The 17,966-nt window shown below is 36.9% G+C and overlaps 2 protein-coding genes across 3 annotated transcripts; one reads left to right on the top strand and one right to left on the bottom strand.

The window, feature by feature from the left end:
- Window positions 1-1,683: 1,683 nt before the first annotated feature.
- cxcr2 (chemokine (C-X-C motif) receptor 2) lies at window positions 1,684-3,669 on the bottom strand. Its single transcript, XM_060877005.1, has 2 exons — window positions 3,564-3,669; window positions 1,684-2,979 (listed from the first exon to the last, which is right to left on the bottom strand). The coding sequence occupies exons 1-2, from the start codon at window positions 3,564-3,566 to the stop codon at window positions 1,927-1,929; spliced, it is 1,056 nt and encodes a 351-aa protein (XP_060732988.1). The 5' UTR covers window positions 3,567-3,669; the 3' UTR covers window positions 1,684-1,926.
- Window positions 3,670-8,103: 4,434 nt separating this feature from the next.
- Window positions 8,104-17,966, top strand: LOC132850431 (nectin-3-like protein). 2 transcript variants are annotated; one of them, XM_060877026.1, is made up of 7 exons: window positions 8,104-8,230; window positions 12,267-12,344; window positions 15,110-15,415; window positions 15,576-15,684; window positions 16,591-16,739; window positions 17,057-17,165; window positions 17,255-17,966. In XM_060877026.1, exons 1-7 carry the CDS (start codon window positions 8,164-8,166, stop codon window positions 17,256-17,258), a joined length of 822 nt encoding a protein of 273 aa, XP_060733009.1. In that variant the 5' UTR covers window positions 8,104-8,163; the 3' UTR covers window positions 17,259-17,966. The 2 variants fall into 2 exon arrangements, with proteins under 2 accessions (XP_060733009.1, XP_060733010.1); XM_060877027.1 differs by lacking the exon at window positions 12,267-12,344 and having other exon boundaries at window positions 8,112-8,230.

Raw genomic sequence — 17,966 nt, 5'->3', positions numbered from 1 at the left:
GTTCTTATAACATTAAAACATCAAATATGGCGCATTTCCACTCTTAGATTAACAGTAATGTTAAGAAATCATATGCCATATTTTAAGCAGATCTATTTAAAACATTCCCAGGTGTTACTACAGAACTTTCATCTGCAGAGTAAGATAAGCTTTTTTTTTATTATTGATCTGTCCCTTGGGTGTAGTTAAAGTAAGAAATGTAAAAAAAAAATGTTAAAAGGAGTAATTTATGTTGTTTATGTTGTCAAAAATAAAAGTAAGACAGAAAGAAAGAAAGAAAGAAAGAAAGAAAGGCAGGAATAAAATAGTAAAAATAAAAAGCTAGAAAATGTATCTTTGCAAACATTTTTTCAGTTCCTCTTTTGTTCCTATTTCTGTCCTCTTTACTCCAGTCTCTCTAATTGAACCATTGGTTTGTACCTTTTCTTCTATCCCTATTGTTACTAAGATAAACAATTCTGATATAATGGAGTCCTTCTTCATAATTTCTTCTGATAACAGGCGTTAGTTTAGGTGGGATTTTAAAGTGAAAAAAAATGGAACGCATGGAATGAAATGTTTTATGGAACGCATCCACTATCATCACAATTTTGGTTAGAATCCACAAACAGGTCTGAAACATACTTAAAAAAGAATGAAGATATGTTAAACAAAATGTTTAAAATTCAAGAAATCAAGCTGAGCCAGAATGATCTGTCTGCAGACCAACACGTCTTTGAGTTCACATACTGTACAACATTATATTAAAAAATACTTATGAATAGACACCCCAAACCCAAGAGTATACTTTATTCTTAAAGAATCAGGGAGGTATGATAGCTAAAATCAACAGCGAAGGTTCTGACAAATCTAAATATGGTCTAATATGAACATTTAGGAATATGGCTTAATGTCCACTCAGAAATCCTTTCAGGTATGTTCATATTATCTACCTTACCTAGCTACCGTTAGCTGTATAAAAGTAGAAAGTTTGTTCACGCTAGCTCGTTTGTTCATGCTAGCTAACTAGCCATTGTTAGCTGGATAGATAAAAAATAACTCCAGAAATCATGTTTGGTTTGTTCATCGTTGTTAGCTAGCTAGCAACGATTAGCATTAGAGTTTATGGGTATTTGTTAATATGAAAAATAAAATCCTTTCTGGAATCTGGAAAATTTTATTATGTTAGTTTAACTAACTGCTATTAGCTGTGTAGATTAGAAACATTTATGAATATGACTTCCACAGAGAAATCTGTCAGGTTATATAAACAACATTTATCATAATGACTTAAAATAATCCCAGAATCATGCCAGGGTTACTAAGCTAGTAAATATTTTAGAAATATTTATGAGCAACATTGAAAAATCCTCTCAGAATTGCTGTCAGGTTGCAACTAAAGTTTGCAGTAGAGATGATGAACATTTATGCATATGATTTTAAAAATGCTATTTGTTTCTGATAGCTAGCTAAGTGCAGTTAGCCAGATAGATTACAAACATTTAATCCTGAAAAATTTCAACAATCCTGTCAAGTTTGATCATGCTAGCAAGCCAACTATTATTAGCATTATAGATTAGGAAAAATATACCTGTAAGTGTTATAGTTGCTGTGTTAGCAGTAAGATTATGTTACTTCCTCTCAATGTATGTCAAGGTAGCTAATGTTAGCTAGCTGACTAACAAATTATTTGAAAATACAAGATAACGAATGAAAATAATGTCTTTATTTAACAACATAGCTTGAACTATTTATGAACTCAAAGCCCCACCCAATTTATACCCACACAGTTGCTCTTATTTCTTTACAGGGAATTTTAATTATGCCCATATTTAAAAAAATTATGAACTTATGACGTCTGTGATCTGCAGAAAGTCCTGCTGAGGTGAGCACATAATGTGGGAAATCTATTCTACTTCAAAACCGGTATTAAGATTAATGGAAGCTTTATAGCGTGACAGAAGTGTGTCTGGTGGTTCCCGAGCTGTAGTTTGAGCCAGGTCGGTAGCGACTAAGCGTTGCTCTGGTCACCAGTCCTTTTTTCAAGAATAAAGCCAGCAGATGGTTCCGGAACTTCTTGCCCACAAAGGCGTAGAGAATGGGATTGATGGCACAGTGCATAAAGGCCAAAGCCTGAGTGATGTACATGGCCACCTCCAGATTATCTCGTGTAGAGCACGTGTCGCTGATCAGACCACCTCGTAACAGTGTGTCTACAAACTCAGTCACATTATTGGGCAGCCAGCAGATGACATAAGCCAAAACCACACAAAAGATCACTCTCATTGCTTTTGATTTTTGGCTATTACGTGAACGAAACAGAGTTCCAACCGTGCAGCCGTAGCAGACCAGCATGACTGCAAGTGGAAAGAAAAAGCCAAGGACGTGACGAACGACTCGTAAACCCACACGCCAATTATCCATCTTATCCGCTGTTACATTCTCGTAGCAACGCATTACATCAGAGCTGTTTATTTGCAGTGCTTCTCGCTGAACCACAATAGGAATGGACAGAGCAGCAGCCCCTATCCATACAGACAGACACACTAACCTCACTACATTGTGCTGCTTTGAGAGGAACTGAGTAGCTTTGACGATGGCCATGTAGCGGTCAATGCTAATGCATGCCAGCAGGAAGACACAGCTGTAGAACGACAACTCCTGGACACCCGAGATCAACTTACACAGAAAAGTGCCAAAAACCCAATTGGATTCGTTGATATAGACGGCCCAGAATGGCAGCGTGAGCGAGAAGAGCAGGTCTGCAATGGCCAAGTGCATCAGGTAGATGTCTGTAGATGTTCTGTGATTTTTCATGGTGCACACGGCAAACATCACCAAACTATTCCCCATGAGACCAAAGAAGAATACAACGATGTAGCCGATCACAACCACCATGCCGTTTACTTCATGCAGGGAATTGATACATGGTGAGGAGTCCCCAAATCCTGCATAGTTCATGAAGTAACTGTAATCATCCTCCATGTTTGATATGTTGGCCTGGAAAAGAAGACTTTCTGTGTGAATTGCACACATTTTTTTCTCTAAAGAAAGTCGATTTCATTAAATACATTTCTGAAAAATATCCAGTATCTAGACCTTTATCAATGTCACTCAGACTTGCATATAGTGGAGGAGCAACTGAGTATCATTCAGCACTATGTGATGAACTACACTTTTACTTTGTAGGCAAATTTGTAAATACGGACTTTGTAATACCATGAAAATTTGACAGCATTGTTCATTCAAAACAACTACAGCTACAATGTGTGAAGATTTAGCCGATTACTGTATTCATGGAAAAAATATTATAGATTTATTCCATTACTTTACATCAGCAAAGCATGCAATATAACTTTGGAATAAATAGAAAATAGAAACATTTTTGCCTAAATTATTCTGTGAAATAAGGCAAAGTAATAAAGTGAAATTAGGTTCAAAAGTGCACAATAGATAAGCACTTAAACATTTACTGTTTCCATTCTAAGAAACTTTTTTTGTACAACTGTTCCTGGATTTTTTATTTTTATCGCAATGACTTTTAAGTTTTTTGTAAGATTTTTTTAAATGATACATTTTCTTACCATTCAGTTTTTTTTCTTTTTCTGAAGATAAATCCACTAAGTTGTAGCAAACAGGCAGCTGCTTATGAGTGTGAAAGACTCCACCGTTGACACTAGTTAAATAGACGCACATAGTGAAAAACAAATGATCATTGCCAGGTTCTTCCTGTGTGTGAAGTGTAATCAACACACACACACAATGATACAATCAGCAGTTTCATAACTGAAGAAAAGACAATATAGTCACAAAAAGTCACACTTGCCCATGTGCGCTAAGTAATCATGTCAATGTTAAAAAGATAAAATAAATAAAAAGGTATAAACGATACTGTGTATTGTAAAGGATGGGCTGTACTAGCAGTTCCATGTTTGTGATTATTGTGATTGTTTTTGTGTTGCAGCATAACTGTGTTAACTAACTGTTACTACAACAGCAGATTGTTGTACCTCCTGAACTATTATTCATTTCATTTGTCACACCTATGTAAAATCATTGACAAAATACTCCTGGAAGAATTGTAAGGAAATGATCGTATATGAAAAGATATTCAAATGGGACATCGACATGGCAAAGAATGCTCACATAAAAAGTACAGTACCTTGCATAAGAATCCCTTGTTAATCTTTTAACACTTCACCATTAAAATAATTGTCACAGGCTGTCCATCAAAAGATAGTGACAGTAATAAGGATGTTCAGAGAACCATTCAAGAGGTCAAGGGTAAGTCTGAAGGTGCTAGAGAGATCCAAAAGATGAGAGAAGTTGTACACACGACATCCATATTGAGTTTAATGGACGAGTGGTACGAAAAATTCCATTATTGAGAAAACACATCATATGAAAATGAGCAATCATGACTAAATGTTACATTGTTTTAACACTGGGACAAAGGACTTGGTGGAAAACAGTCTCTACTGATCACCATAAAGCACCATCCTCATAATGAAGCATGGTGGTGGGAGCATCATGTTGTGGGACGTTTTATGTTTCGTTTTAATCAACAGAACTGGGAAACTGCTTATCGTTGATGACACAATGGATGGAACAACAGGATAAAACTTGCTGCTGGGCAAAAAGTATATAAGCTTCCATATCTGCAAAGCTAATAGAGGCATATACTAGAAGAAATGCTGGAATTTCCTGCCAAAGGTGGTTCTACAAGGTACTGGTGCATGGGGTGAGGGTAAATGCTTAAGCACCCAACCAAACAAATGGTAACACTTGGCACTACAGAGGAAGTAGAAGTCTGTGATTTAGACACCTGTGGAATTCAGGAGTTCAGCCTACTTAAGAATTTATGCTGGATGAAGCAGATAATCAGGTTTTTCTGGTGTTCTTGCCACATAATTATATGTTGAGGTTAGTGTGTTAATAAAAAAAAAAGGTATTAAACTGTTCCTGTTGCTTGGCCAGTAACCTTATCTTTTGTACGTTTAATCTTTTAAATGTGGATATAATGTAGGGCTAGCCACAAACATTCATTGCCAAAAAAGCTGGCTGTTCACAGAGTGCTGTGTCCAAACATGTTAACAGAAAGTTGAGTGGAAGGAAAAAGTGCGGACCAACCAACTTGTTAAGCAAAATCTATTCATGAATTTAAGTGAACTTCACAAGGAATGGACTGAGGCTGGGGTCAAGGCATCAAGAGCCACGACACACAGACGTGTCGAGGAATTTGGCTACAGTTATCGTATACCTCTTGTTAAGCAACTCCTGAACCACAGACAGGTTAAGGAGAAGAAGAACTGGACTGTTGCACAATGGTCCAAAGTTCTCTTTTCAGATGAGAGCAAGTTTTGTATTTCATTTGGAAACCAAGGTGGGTGGAGAAGCTCATAGCACAATTTGCTTGAAGTTCAGTGTTAAGTTTCCACAGTCTGTGATGATTTGGGGTGCAATGTCATCTGCTGGTGTTGGTCCACTGAGTTTTTTGAAGACCAAAGTCACTACACCCGTTTACCAAGACATTTTAGAGCACTTTATGCTTCCTTCTGCTGACCAGCTTTTTAAAAGATGCTGATTTTATTTTCCAGCAGGATTTGGTACCTGCCCACATTGCCAAATTAAAAGTTGGTTAAATGACCATGGTGTTGGTGTGCTTGACTGGCCAGCAAACTCACCAGACCTGAACCCCATAGAGAATCTAAAGAGTATTGTCAAGAGGAAAATGAGAAACAAGAGACCAAAATAATGCAGATGAGTTGAAGGCCACTGTCAAAGAAACCTGGGCTTTCATACCACCTCAGCAGTGCCACAGACTGGTCACCTCCATGCCATGCCAAATTGAGGCAGTAATTAAAGCAAAAGGAACCACAACCAAGTATTCAGTACATATACAGTAAATGAACATATTTTCCAGAAGGCCGACAATTCACTAAAAATGTTTTTTATTGGTATTAGAAAAAGTATTATTTTTGAGCCAAAATCGTCATAATTAAAAGAACCAAAGACTTAAACTACTTCAGTCTGTGTGTACTGAATTTATATAATACATGAGTTTCACTATTTAAGGTGAATTACTGAAATAAATTTACTTCCACGACATTCTAATTTATTGAGATGCACATGAAATAAATAAATAAATAAATAAATAAATTTGGAAGGGGGACACGGTGGCTTAGTGGTTAGCACGTTCGTCTCACACCTCCAGGGTTGGGGGTTCGATTCCCGCCTCCACCTTGTGTGTGTGGAGTTTGCATGTTCTCCCCGTGCCTCGGGGGTTTCCTCCGGGTACTCCGGTTTCCTCCTCCGGTCCAAAGGCATGCATGGTAGGTTGACTGGCATATCTGGAAAAATTGTCCGTAGTGCGTGATTGAATGAGAGTGTGTGTGTGCTCTGCGATGGGTTGGCACTCCGTCCAGGATGTATCCTGCCTTGAGGCCCAATGATGCCTGAGATAGGCACAGGCTCCCCGTGACCCGAGGTAGTTAGGATAAGCGGTAGAAAATGAATGAATGAATGAATGAATGAATGAATAAATAAATTTGGATACAAATTTATGTATTTCAGAAAAGTCTGTTTCATCATTCAGAATATGTTTTTATTACCTGAGAAGGTTTTAACTACTTAAAGACTTCTCTGGAAATTCTCTGGAAAGTAAACAATGAGCGTCCTCTACAGGCACAATGTTGCATCTGCAGTCTGTTAAAGTAGATGAACTCCACTCAGAAGCTGTGAATCATTTTACACACTATTCTGAAAAAGGAAGCGTGATAATAAATTATACATCTCAAACTGTAGCGTGGAAAAGAGGTGAGGAGCGAGTGCAGGTGTGTTGGAGTGGGTGGAGAAAAGTGTCAGTAGTGTTGTGTGAGAGAAGAGTGTCAGAATCAAAGGAAAGGTGTAGAAGACAGTAGTGAGTCCAGCTATACTGTGTGGGTTAGAGGCTGTAGCAGTGAGGAAAAGACATGAGGCAGAGATGGAGGTAGCAGAGATGAGGATGTTGAGGTTCTCTTTAGGAGTGACGAGGATGGACAGGATTAGGAAGGAGCACATCAGAAGGATTTTGGGGACAAGGTCAGAGAGGATAGATTGAGATGGTTTGGACATGTACAGAGGAGGGAGATGGTTATATTGGTAGAAGGATGCTGGAGATGGAGCTGCAGGTAAGAGGTCAAGAGGAAGGACAGAGAGGAGATTTATGGATGTGTTAAATGAAGACAGGAAAGTCATGACATGAAGAAAGGACATGAGGATCACTGACCGCAATTTAACCAAATACAAAGTATTTGTTCAATTTCCATTTATTAATTTGTGTGTGTTTGTGTGTGTGTGTGTGTGTGTGTGTGTGTGTGTGTGTGTTTGTGTGTGTATGTGTGTGAGAGAGAGAGAGAGAGAGAGAGAGAGAGAGAGAGAGAGAGATATTAAGACTGGTGGTGTTTATTGTTAGTGTTTGTTGCCTTTTTGGACTCCTTTATCATTTGTAATGTTGCTCCCATTTAAAACAGTTCGGCTCAAGCCCAGACATTTTTAGGGTCATGATTGTTTCTTGTTGAGGTTTTCAGGGCTCTCAAGTTTTGAGGACAGGCAAGCGTGACATCTCACTGCGTTAAATCTTACCCAGATAGTGCTCTTTTCTGATTTCCTATTGTGTAGCCTTTTTTTTTTGATTCTCTGATAAATGTCAGATTCCATGTAACGCAATACTCCAATACACGAGGGCGCGAGTGTCGTGTGTGTGAAACGAAGCTTCGGACTTCATTGCTGACGTGATTTTGCCAGAACAAATCAAGCTACCAGGCTTTCACGCAGAAAATTTGTTAGTTTCGGCGGTAGGGTTCGGCGGGGCGGCACTTCTTTGTGAGATAGACCACAGACTCTGTACTACATTTAACAATTATTTATTTAACACTAAATATAAAATTTAAATAACATATAATAATAAATAAGAAAGTGCAAAACAACATTCGAAATTTTGCGGACACGCGTTTTATCAACTGGCTAGTTATCCTCCAGACAGTGATGGTCCACGTCTGTCTCTCATTTCGGCCGTGTGGCGCGCGTGCGCGCTCGCGGTGTGAAGCGCTGTTCTCTGAGATGCACTTGACGGTCTTTTGTGCAGCGGAAATGAAAATGGTTTTTTTGACTCTCGCCTCGGAGCCTCGGTAACATCTCTATAAAATGGTGTGTTTCAGGACGGGGTTAACATGGATTTTTCTGCTGCTTTTGTGTTTTGCCAGCATTAAAGGTAGGAGCTCCTTCTTTATCTGTTAAACTCTGAACAAAAGTGAAACTCTCTACCTGCGTTGTTTTTTACTGAACAGACGAAATTGTTTTGTTATATAGTATTTTTAATGTCTCTTGTCTGTACTACACCTCTTAATCTGTAGGTTTTAATGTCTCTTGTCTGTACTACACCTCTTAATCTGTAGGTTTTAATGTCTCTTGTCTTTACTACACCTCTTAATCTGTAGGTTTTAATGTCTCTTGTCTGTACTACACCTCTTAATCTGTAGGTTTTAATGTCTCTTGTCTGTACTACACCTCTTAATCTGTAGGTTTTAATGTCTCTTGTCTGTACTACACCTCTTAATCTGTAGGTTTTAATGTCTCTTGTCTGTACTACACCTCTTAATCTGTAGGTTTTAATGTCTCTTGTCTGTACTACACCTCTTAATCTGTAGGTTTTAATGTCTCTTGTCTGTACTACACCTCTTAATCTGTAGGTTTTAATGTCTCTTGTCTGTACTACACCTCTTAATCTGTAGGTTTTAATGTCTCCTGTCTGTACTACACCTCTTAATCTGTAGGTTTTAATGTCTCCTGTCTGTACTACACCTCTTAATCTGTAGGTTTTAATGTCTCTTGTCTGTACTACACCTCTTAATCTGTAGGTTTTAATGTCTCTTGTCTGTACTACACCTCTTAATCTGTAGGTTTTAATGTCTCCTGTCTGTACTACACCTCTTAATCTGTAGGTTTTAATGTCTCTTGTCTGTACTACACCTCTTAATCTGTAGGTTTTAATGTCTCTTGTCTGTACTACACCTCTTAATCTGTAGGTTTTAATGTCTCCTGTCTGTACTACACCTCTTAATCTGTAGGTTTTAATGTCTCTTGTCTGTACTACACCTCTTAATCTGTAGGTTTTAATGTCTCTTGTCTGTACTACACCTCTTAATCTGTAGGTTTTAATGTCTCCTGTCTGTACTACACCTCTTAATCTGTAGGTTTTAATGTCTCTTGTCTGTACTACACCTCTTAATCTGTAGGTTTTAATGTCTCTTGTCTGTACTACACCTCTTAATCTGTAGGTTTTAATGTCTCTTGTCTGTACTACACCTCTTAATCTGTAGGTTTTAATGTCTCTTGTCTGTACTACACCTCTTAATCTGTAGGTTTTAATGTCTCTTGTCTGTACTACACCTCTTAATCTGTAGGTTTTAATGTCTCTTGTCTGTACTACACCTCTTAATCTGTAGGTTTTAATGTCTCTTGTCTGTACTACACCTCTTAATCTGTAGGTTTTAATGTCTCTTGTCTGTACTACACCTCTTAATCTGTAGGTTTTAATGTCTCTTGTCTGTACTACACCTCTTAATCTGTAGGTTTTAATGTCTCTTGTCTGTACTACACCTCTTAATCTGTAGGTTTTAATGTCTCTTGTCTGTACTACACCTCTTAATCTGTAGGTTTTAATGTCTCTTGTCTGTACTACACCTCTTAATCTGTAGGTTTTAATGTCTCTTGTCTGTACTACACCTCTTAATCTGTAGGTTTTAATGTCTCTTGTCTGTACTACACCTCTTAATCTGTAGGTTTTAATGTCTCCTGTCTGTACTACACCTCTTAATCTGTAGGTTTTAATGTCTCTTGTCTGTACTACACCTCTTAATCTGTAGGTTTTAATGTCTCTTGTCTGTACTACACCTCTTAATCTGTAGGTTTTAATGTCTCTTGTCTGTACTACACCTCTTAATCTGTAGGTTTTAATGTCTCTTGTCTGTACTACACCTCTTAATCTGTAGGTTTTAATGTCTCTTGTCTGTACTACACCTCTTAATCTGTAGGTTTTAATGTCTCTTGTCTGTACTACACCTCTTAATCTGTAGGTTTTAATGTCTCTTGTCTGTACTACACCTCTTAATCTGTAGGTTTTAATGTCTCTTGTCTGTACTACACCTCTTAATCTGTAGGTTTTAATGTCTCTTGTCTGTACTACACCTCTTAATCTGTAGGTTTTAATGTCTCTTGTCTGTACTACACCTCTTAATCTGTAGGTTTTAATGTCTCTTGTCTGTACTACACCTCTTAATCTGTAGGTTTTAATGTCTCTTGTCTGTACTACACCTCTTAATCTGTAGGTTTTAATGTCTCTTGTCTGTACTACACCTCTTAATCTGTAGGTTTTAATGTCTCTTGTCTGTACTACACCTCTTAATCTGTAGGTTTTAATGTCTCTTGTCTGTACTACACCTCTTAATCTGTAGGTTTTAATGTCTCTTGTCTGTACTACACCTCTTAATCTGTAGGTTTTAATGTCTCTTGTCTGTACTACACCTCTTAATCTGTAGGTTTTAATGTCTCTTGTCTGTACTACACCTCTTAATCTGTAGGTTTTAATGTCTCTTGTCTGTACTACACCTCTTAATCTGTAGGTTTTAATGTCTCTTGTCTGTACTACACCTCTTAATCTGTAGGTTTTAATGTCTCTTGTCTGTACTACACCTCTTAATCTGTAGGTTTTAATGTCTCTTGTCTGTACTACACCTCTTAATCTGTAGGTTTTAATGTCTCTTGTCTGTACTACACCTCTTAATCTGTAGGTTTTAATGTCTCTTGTCTGTACTACACCTCTTAATCTGTAGGTTTTAATGTCTCTTGTCTGTACTACACCTCTTAATCTGTAGGTTTTAATGTCTCTTGTCTGTACTACACCTCTTAATCTGTAGGTTTTAATGTCTCTTGTCTGTACTACACCTCTTAATCTGTAGGTTTTAATGTCTCTTGTCTGTACTACACCTCTTAATCTGTAGGTTTTAATGTCTCTTGTCTGTACTACACCTCTTAATCTGTAGGTTTTAATGTCTCTTGTCTGTACTACACCTCTTAATCTGTAGGTTTTAATGTCTCTTGTCTGTACTACACCTCTTAATCTGTAGGTTTTAATGTCTCTTGTCTGTACTACACCTCTTAATCTGTAGGTTTTAATGTCTCTTGTCTGTACTACACCTCTTAATCTGTAGGTTTTAATGTCTCTTGTCTGTACTACACCTCTTAATCTGTAGGTTTTAATGTCTCTTGTCTGTACTACACCTCTTAATCTGTAGGTTTTAATGTCTCTTGTCTGTACTACACCTCTTAATCTGTAGGTTTTAATGTCTCTTGTCTGTACTACACCTCTTAATCTGTAGGTTTTAATGTCTCTTGTCTGTACTACACCTCTTAATCTGTAGGTTTTAATGTCTCTTGTCTGTACTACACCTCTTAATCTGTAGGTTTTAATGTCTCTTGTCTGTACTACACCTCTTAATCTGTAGGTTTTAATGTCTCTTGTCTGTACTACACCTCTTAATCTGTAGGTTTTAATGTCTCCTGTCTGTACTACACCTCTTAATCTGTAGGTTTTAATGTCTCTTGTCTGTACTACACCTCTTAATCTGTAGGTTTTAATGTCTCTTGTCTGTACTACACCTCTTAATCTGTAGGTTTTAATGTCTCTTGTCTTTACTACACCTCTTACACCGTAGATTTTAATGTCTCTTGTCTGTACTACACCTCTTACACCATAGGTTTTAATGTCTCTTGTCTGTACTACACCTCTTACACCATAGGGCTTAATGTCTCTTGTGCTTTTCCCCTAAAACGATCAAATACAAAATATCAGCGGTTGCCAGATGCACAGTAATCCTTCTAAATCCAGAAACATTTGTATTGCGGATCTACTGTTTTAATCAACTCCATAATTTTATATTTTAATTGCTTATTATCAATTTACAACTTGGTGTGACGATTTTATCTAATTTATATTTGTGATTCTTACCTCACTTTTCAGTATTTTTCACAGTTTATTTTAAATAAAGAACAATGTACTTTTTCTTCTCTCATGGAAAATAAATGCATATTTTTTAAACATACCTAACGAAGGCCAACGAATACAGATTTTCTGGTTATCACTTCCACTGGTGAAGAATATATAAAAAAACTTGGGGACCGTGTAAAATTTGCAGGGAACTTAGCAGGACTGGACGGCTCAATTCTTCTAAATAATGTTACTCTTTTAGATGAAGGAATCTACACCTGCATCTTCAGAGTATTTCCAAGTGGACGAAATGAAACAGAAATTTGTCTCAGAGTACAAGGTAAAATTCTTTGTAGATGTTCTGATAAACCCAATCAAAGTTATTAAGGATATAATAATTATAGTATACAGTTTTGTATTTTGCATGTGTTTGTTTTTCTCCACTTACCTACATCCACACACATATACATGTTGTTTACCTGGTCAACACTAGGGATGGGTATCGTTAAGGTTTTAACGGTATTACTACTTTTACCAATACTGCTTAATGGTCCGGTACCTTAACGGTATTCTTATCGGTACTTTGTGTTCTGTGTGTTTTTTTTTTTGTTTTTTTTAAGAACATATTGAGAACATATTGAGAACAATTAACATTGCTTTATTTTTTTAATGTAAAATTAATAAAACAATTATTTATAGTGAAAGAAACAGCCATGTTTGAACAAATAACTATTATACAACTATTGGACCAGAGGTATTAGGAGGAGTTGGTTGGTTCATAGTTGCTGAGCTTTTTAAAAAAATATATCTAATAAAAAGGTTGCAAAATGTGGCCATTGGCCAATGTTAACATTTGATCAGGAACCTATGTTTACATAATTAAGTTAATTATGTGTCTGCATTTGGGGGGCACGGTGGCTTAGTGGTTAGCCTCACACCTCCAGGGTCGGGGTTCGATTCCCACCTCCGCCGTGTGTGTGTGGAGTTTGCATGTTCTCCCCGTGCCTCGGGGGTTTCCTCCGGGTACTCCGGTTTCCTCCCCCGGTCCAAAGACATGCATGGTAGGTTGATTGGCATCTCTGGAAAATTGTCCCTAGTATGTGATTGCGTGAGAGAATAAGTGTGTGTGTGTGTGTGTGTGTGTGCGCCCTGTGATGGGTTGGCACTCCGTCCAGGGTGTATCCTGCCTTAATGCCCAATGACGCCTGAGATAGGCACAGGCTCCCCGTGACCCGAGTAGTTCGGATAAGCGCTAGAAGATGAATGAATGAATGAATGTGTCTGCATTTCATCATTACAAATTAATTTCCAGATATAATTTCTAAATATTATACATTTGTTAATGCACCAGCGTGAAAGCTGTCGAAAAAATACTCTAAATAGGCTATTTATATGTAGGCTATTTTGTAAACTAACTTGAAGTGCATTTAGCCAAATAAATGTTTACATACTGATTTTTCTTTATTTGGGATTTTAAAAACAAGTAGAAAATATGTTGAATGCATAATGTCATTTCTCCCAAAAGAAATCAACAGTATTTCAACGTAAGGTAAGCAAACCAATGAGGGAGATTGTACATTTATTTTAAATGACATGAACAACGTTGATTCAACATGATTTTAGCATACATACCTGACGTAGATGGGGCAACCACCAGAGACGAGCTACTGTAGGAAGGTCATGGTCACGTGTGCGCCATGCTCGTTGTTGTTGTTGTTGTGTGTGTGTGTGTGTGTGTGACAGACAGCCTCCTCGGCGCGCATGAGAGATCTCGCAGATCTCACAGACAAACGTCTTAATATTATCGCAAATTAGAAATGTTTGGCGAGATAAAATGTGCACTATTAAGCAGGAATACATAGTATATTTATTTTTTATTTTTTCTCCAGCACCCGAAAGCAGAACCGATAGCGTCAGATCTTACTGATACTACGGTCTTTCATAATTTAGCACCGGGGCCAGTTTTTACCAGTTTTGGTACCCATCCCTAGGACTCAACACAGAAGACTTTTCCCCATTGGTGTACAGACTTATACTGGGGGTCCACACAGCCGTAAAATACATTGTACATGGTAATCTGGATAATATGTTTCAGAGAGACCAAGGGGTATAAAAAAGCTATACATTATACAATGTATACAAATGCTTTTTAAACTCAAGCATTTTCATGACTGTGTCCATTGTATGTCTGTTATCTTTAATAAAATGAATCTCAAACTGCAAACCAATTAAATGAATTTGGTTCATTTGAAAAAAATTCAAGGGCTCTTTGTGAGTCTGGCCTGGATGCAGAGACTCAGTCAGGTCTTAGAAACCATTTACAGTAAGGCTATGTGGCTGGACACCAGTGGGTCGGATCTGTCTTGAGCACTGAATACTGAGCTTTCAATGCATTTTATTGAATTTATTCAGTTGAAACTGGAACCTGATGTCACATCTTTTAGCAATGCTCATGTTTGCAGTATAGAAAATGTATCATTTTGAGACTTTAGAATATTGAATTCTTATCAGATATGAATTAAGTAACAGTAGATTACTTAAAGTAGAAGTAGATTAAATACATTTAATTATGCATTGTGCTCTGTTTAGAAGCACTGATGGTTTCCTCAAATCAGCTTTAAAAATCCAGATGTATATTTATATTCCTGATGAGTAAGGTTGTGCCTAGAAATACTTCATGAGATGTTGTGTGGAAGAAAACTTCAGATGCACCAAACTCAAATGGGAGAGAAACAATTTTAAATGGCTGAGGCTAGATAAATATGAAAACGAAACATCAGGCTGTTGACGGTGCATGCAGTTAATTATTTAATTACTTAAACTTGAGCGTAGATGGGATTTTAATGGTTTTCACCACTGCAGACAGAAATAGTTGTGCATTGTGAAGTTCACTGCTCTAAAGTCAAACCCTACCATCACAACAAGTCTACAATGTCTTCACACTTCTATAAATAAAACTTGTATTAAATCATGAGTGATCAGGGTCAGACATACATATTGATGAAACACATTAATTCAGAGATTCAGAGATCTGTTAAACATAACTATTTATTTATTTATTTATTTATTTATTTAATTCTCGTTCATGTATTTTTTTTTTTTCAGTTCCTCCTGTTGTCACTGTGGGCATTGATGTTCCTGCTGTTGCTGGAGACACTGAAGGGATTTTAGCGACCTGCACTGCAGCCAATGCAAAGCCTGAAGCAGAAGTGTCGTGGAGTCTGGGTGCTTTATACAACACAGTGAAAGTACAAAATACTGTCACTGTGGACTCTGAAGATAGATACACTGTTAAAAGCAACCTGATTGGAACTGCATCTAAAGATCTAAACCAGAAGAAGGTTCAGTGTGTAGTCACACACCCTGGTCTAAAGCAGAAACTGGAACTGAATTACACATTGGATATTCACTGTAAGATTACAAGTTCATTATTTTTATGCTTATAACCATATACTAAAATAAAAGGAATATGTGGGCAGTCAGATTTAACACAAAAAATATTACACCTAATTCTGTTTTACTGAATTGTACATTGTGTAAAGTATTGATGTTTCTTTCATTTTTCTCTCAGATCCTCCCCAGGTGGTTTATATTAGTTCAGCAGGTGATCAAGGGGAAACCCGTGAATTTCTGTGTGACACAGACGCTAATCCAAAACCTACAAACTTTACCTGGGGCAGGTAACAGTGCTGAGTCTTCTTTGTATGTTAATCATAAAATGCCACAGTAAGGTACATAAACTATATTATATTTACAATAATGCTGCACATGCTCATAGTTCTCTTAACAACAGACATCAGAACAAAGAAGCTTTAAATAAACACGCTCCGAGATGTCATGAGAAGAAAAATTCAGTACACGAGGCATATTATATGGATTATCATATAAGAGGTGCAGCTTTATTGTTATAAATACGTGTGAAACTTGAACACAAGCCTGGTTTTGGATTTCGGTGTAATGTTTGATGTTCATGTTACCAAGACAGCTATCACTGTTGTTTTTACATGGCTTTAAGCAATAGCAAATAGCAAATTAGCAAATAAAGTTAACTTAACCTATATTGTTACAGTATATTGTTAGGTTTTGAGTTTATCCTAATGTTGATTTGTGTGAGTTAATAATCTATTCCGTATGTTTAATAATTTGATCTGAATCTATCCTTAAAGTCAGACCACTCTGTTCTCTATCACTCCAATGGCTGATGTATTTTCTGGTCTCTTCCTTGGTGATATGATCCTGATCTTTACTGCAGTGTTCCTGTGGATCCTATCCAATTACTATCCAAATTCACAAAACACTCTTCATGTATTCTTCACGATCATGGTGATATTTTGTATGATGTGTGTCTTCAGTACATAGCCTAGTAGCATTAACATTGCTTTAATAATGTACATTTTATCACCTTTGAGGAATAGAACAGTTTAAATGCTAATAAATGCCTTGAGTCATAAGTGTTATCAGTAAAAATAGGATGTTCAAAACAAGCATTTTAAAGTCAATTTCCGCAACAGTATGATGTTTATCTGCGTAATATACTGTTTATACAATCACACTTACTGTTATTTATCAAATACATTTTCATTTAGATATTTTCCAGTGAAAGAGACTCTTTCCAGTGGTGTTAATAGCAGACTGATTGTTCAGCTGACCCCTGGCAGTAATGGACCTTACTATTGTTTGGTGTCTAACCAATACGGGGAAGCTGTTGGTTCCCTCTATATGCATGTTCAAACATGTAAGTATGTATATTATATAAAATGGCATTATAGTGAATGCATAGACAGCATATAAACAGATTATATCGAGTGAGTGTGTGAGGCCTGATGGGTTGAGCTGAAAAAACTCAGTCTGGTTTTGAGGAACTAAATGCTTCAAAGTCTTTTTCCAGATAGCAGGAGGGTAAAAAGTGAATGTGAGGGTTGTGTGGGGTCAACTACAATGCTGTTAGCTTTGTGGGTGCAGCATGTGGTGAAAAATTTAAGATAAGTTATAGAAATCTTGATGTAGTGTGTTGTGTGAACTAACTAAAATACTTTCTCAATGGCATTGCAGCTACAGAATCTAAAACCTGTTGGACTGACCCCATCCTGACCCTTGTTGCTGTTTGCTGTTTTCTCTTTTGGAAATTTGAATTGTTTCAGCGTGTTAATGAAATACTGCGGTGAGTTTTGTCATTTTACCAATCTAGTAATGATTATAAATATTAAATGAGTTGTTAAAGTGAGTTGCTTATTTTCCGTTTTCATTCAGGTGATATATCGGCCAACCTGTGCGTGGGGAATTTTCAGACCACAAAGAGGTCTGTGTGAAATCGTTTATTTAAATCTCTATGGTCTTGTTTTGCTACAGTATGTTGGTGATTACATGGAAGACGTTTGTTTTGCTTAGGAGCATCCAAAATGGAGGAAGTAATTAAAGCAAAAGGAACCACAACCAAGTATTGAGTACATACTGTATACAGTAAATGAACATATTTTCCAGAATGGCAACAATTTAATGAAAATGTTTTTTTATTGGTCTTATGAAGTATTCTAATTTTTTGAGCCAAAATCATCACAATTTAAAGAACTAAAGACTTCAGTCTTTGTGTACTGAATTTATATAATAAACAAGTTTCACTATTTAAGTTGAATTACTGAAATGAATTTACTTCCACGACGTTCTAATTTATTGAGATGCACCGTATACGACGCGACTCTGTACACAACACAGGGGACACACTGGAAGCCTTGCTTTCCCATTACAGAGCACAATTGCACACACAAATAAATTAAATAAATAAATTTGGATACAAATTTATGTATTTCAGAAAAGTCTGTTTCATCATTCAGAATATGTTTTTATTACCTGAGAAGGTTTTAACTACTTAAAGTGTTCTCTGGAAATTTGGACATAAGATGAAGAAGACATTGAATCAAGCTGGATCCAGACATTTAATTGCACCAACAAAAAAAATCAATTT

The sequence above is a fragment of the Tachysurus vachellii genome, chromosome 8 (genome assembly GCF_030014155.1).
Source record: "Tachysurus vachellii isolate PV-2020 chromosome 8, HZAU_Pvac_v1, whole genome shotgun sequence".
NCBI classification, from domain to species: Eukaryota; Metazoa; Chordata; class Actinopteri; order Siluriformes; family Bagridae; genus Tachysurus; species Tachysurus vachellii.
Note: the sequence above shows the minus strand (reverse complement) of the source record. Positions and strands in the feature narration are given on the sequence as shown.

What these genes read in the sequence shown, in the direction of transcription:
- LOC132850431 (XM_060877026.1), top strand. Translation starts at nt 8,164, where the DNA reads ATGGTGTGTTTCAGGACGGGGTTAACATGGATTTTTCTGCTGCTTTTG. An exon ending in GTGTTTTGCCAGCATTAAAG is followed by an intron (nt 8,231 to 12,266) that starts GTAGGAGCTCCT and finishes TTACTCTTTTAG; the next exon opens with ATGAAGGAATCTACACCTGC. An exon ending in CTATATGCATGTTCAAACAT is followed by an intron (nt 16,740 to 17,056) that starts GTAAGTATGTAT and finishes ATGGCATTGCAG; the next exon opens with CTACAGAATCTAAAACCTGT.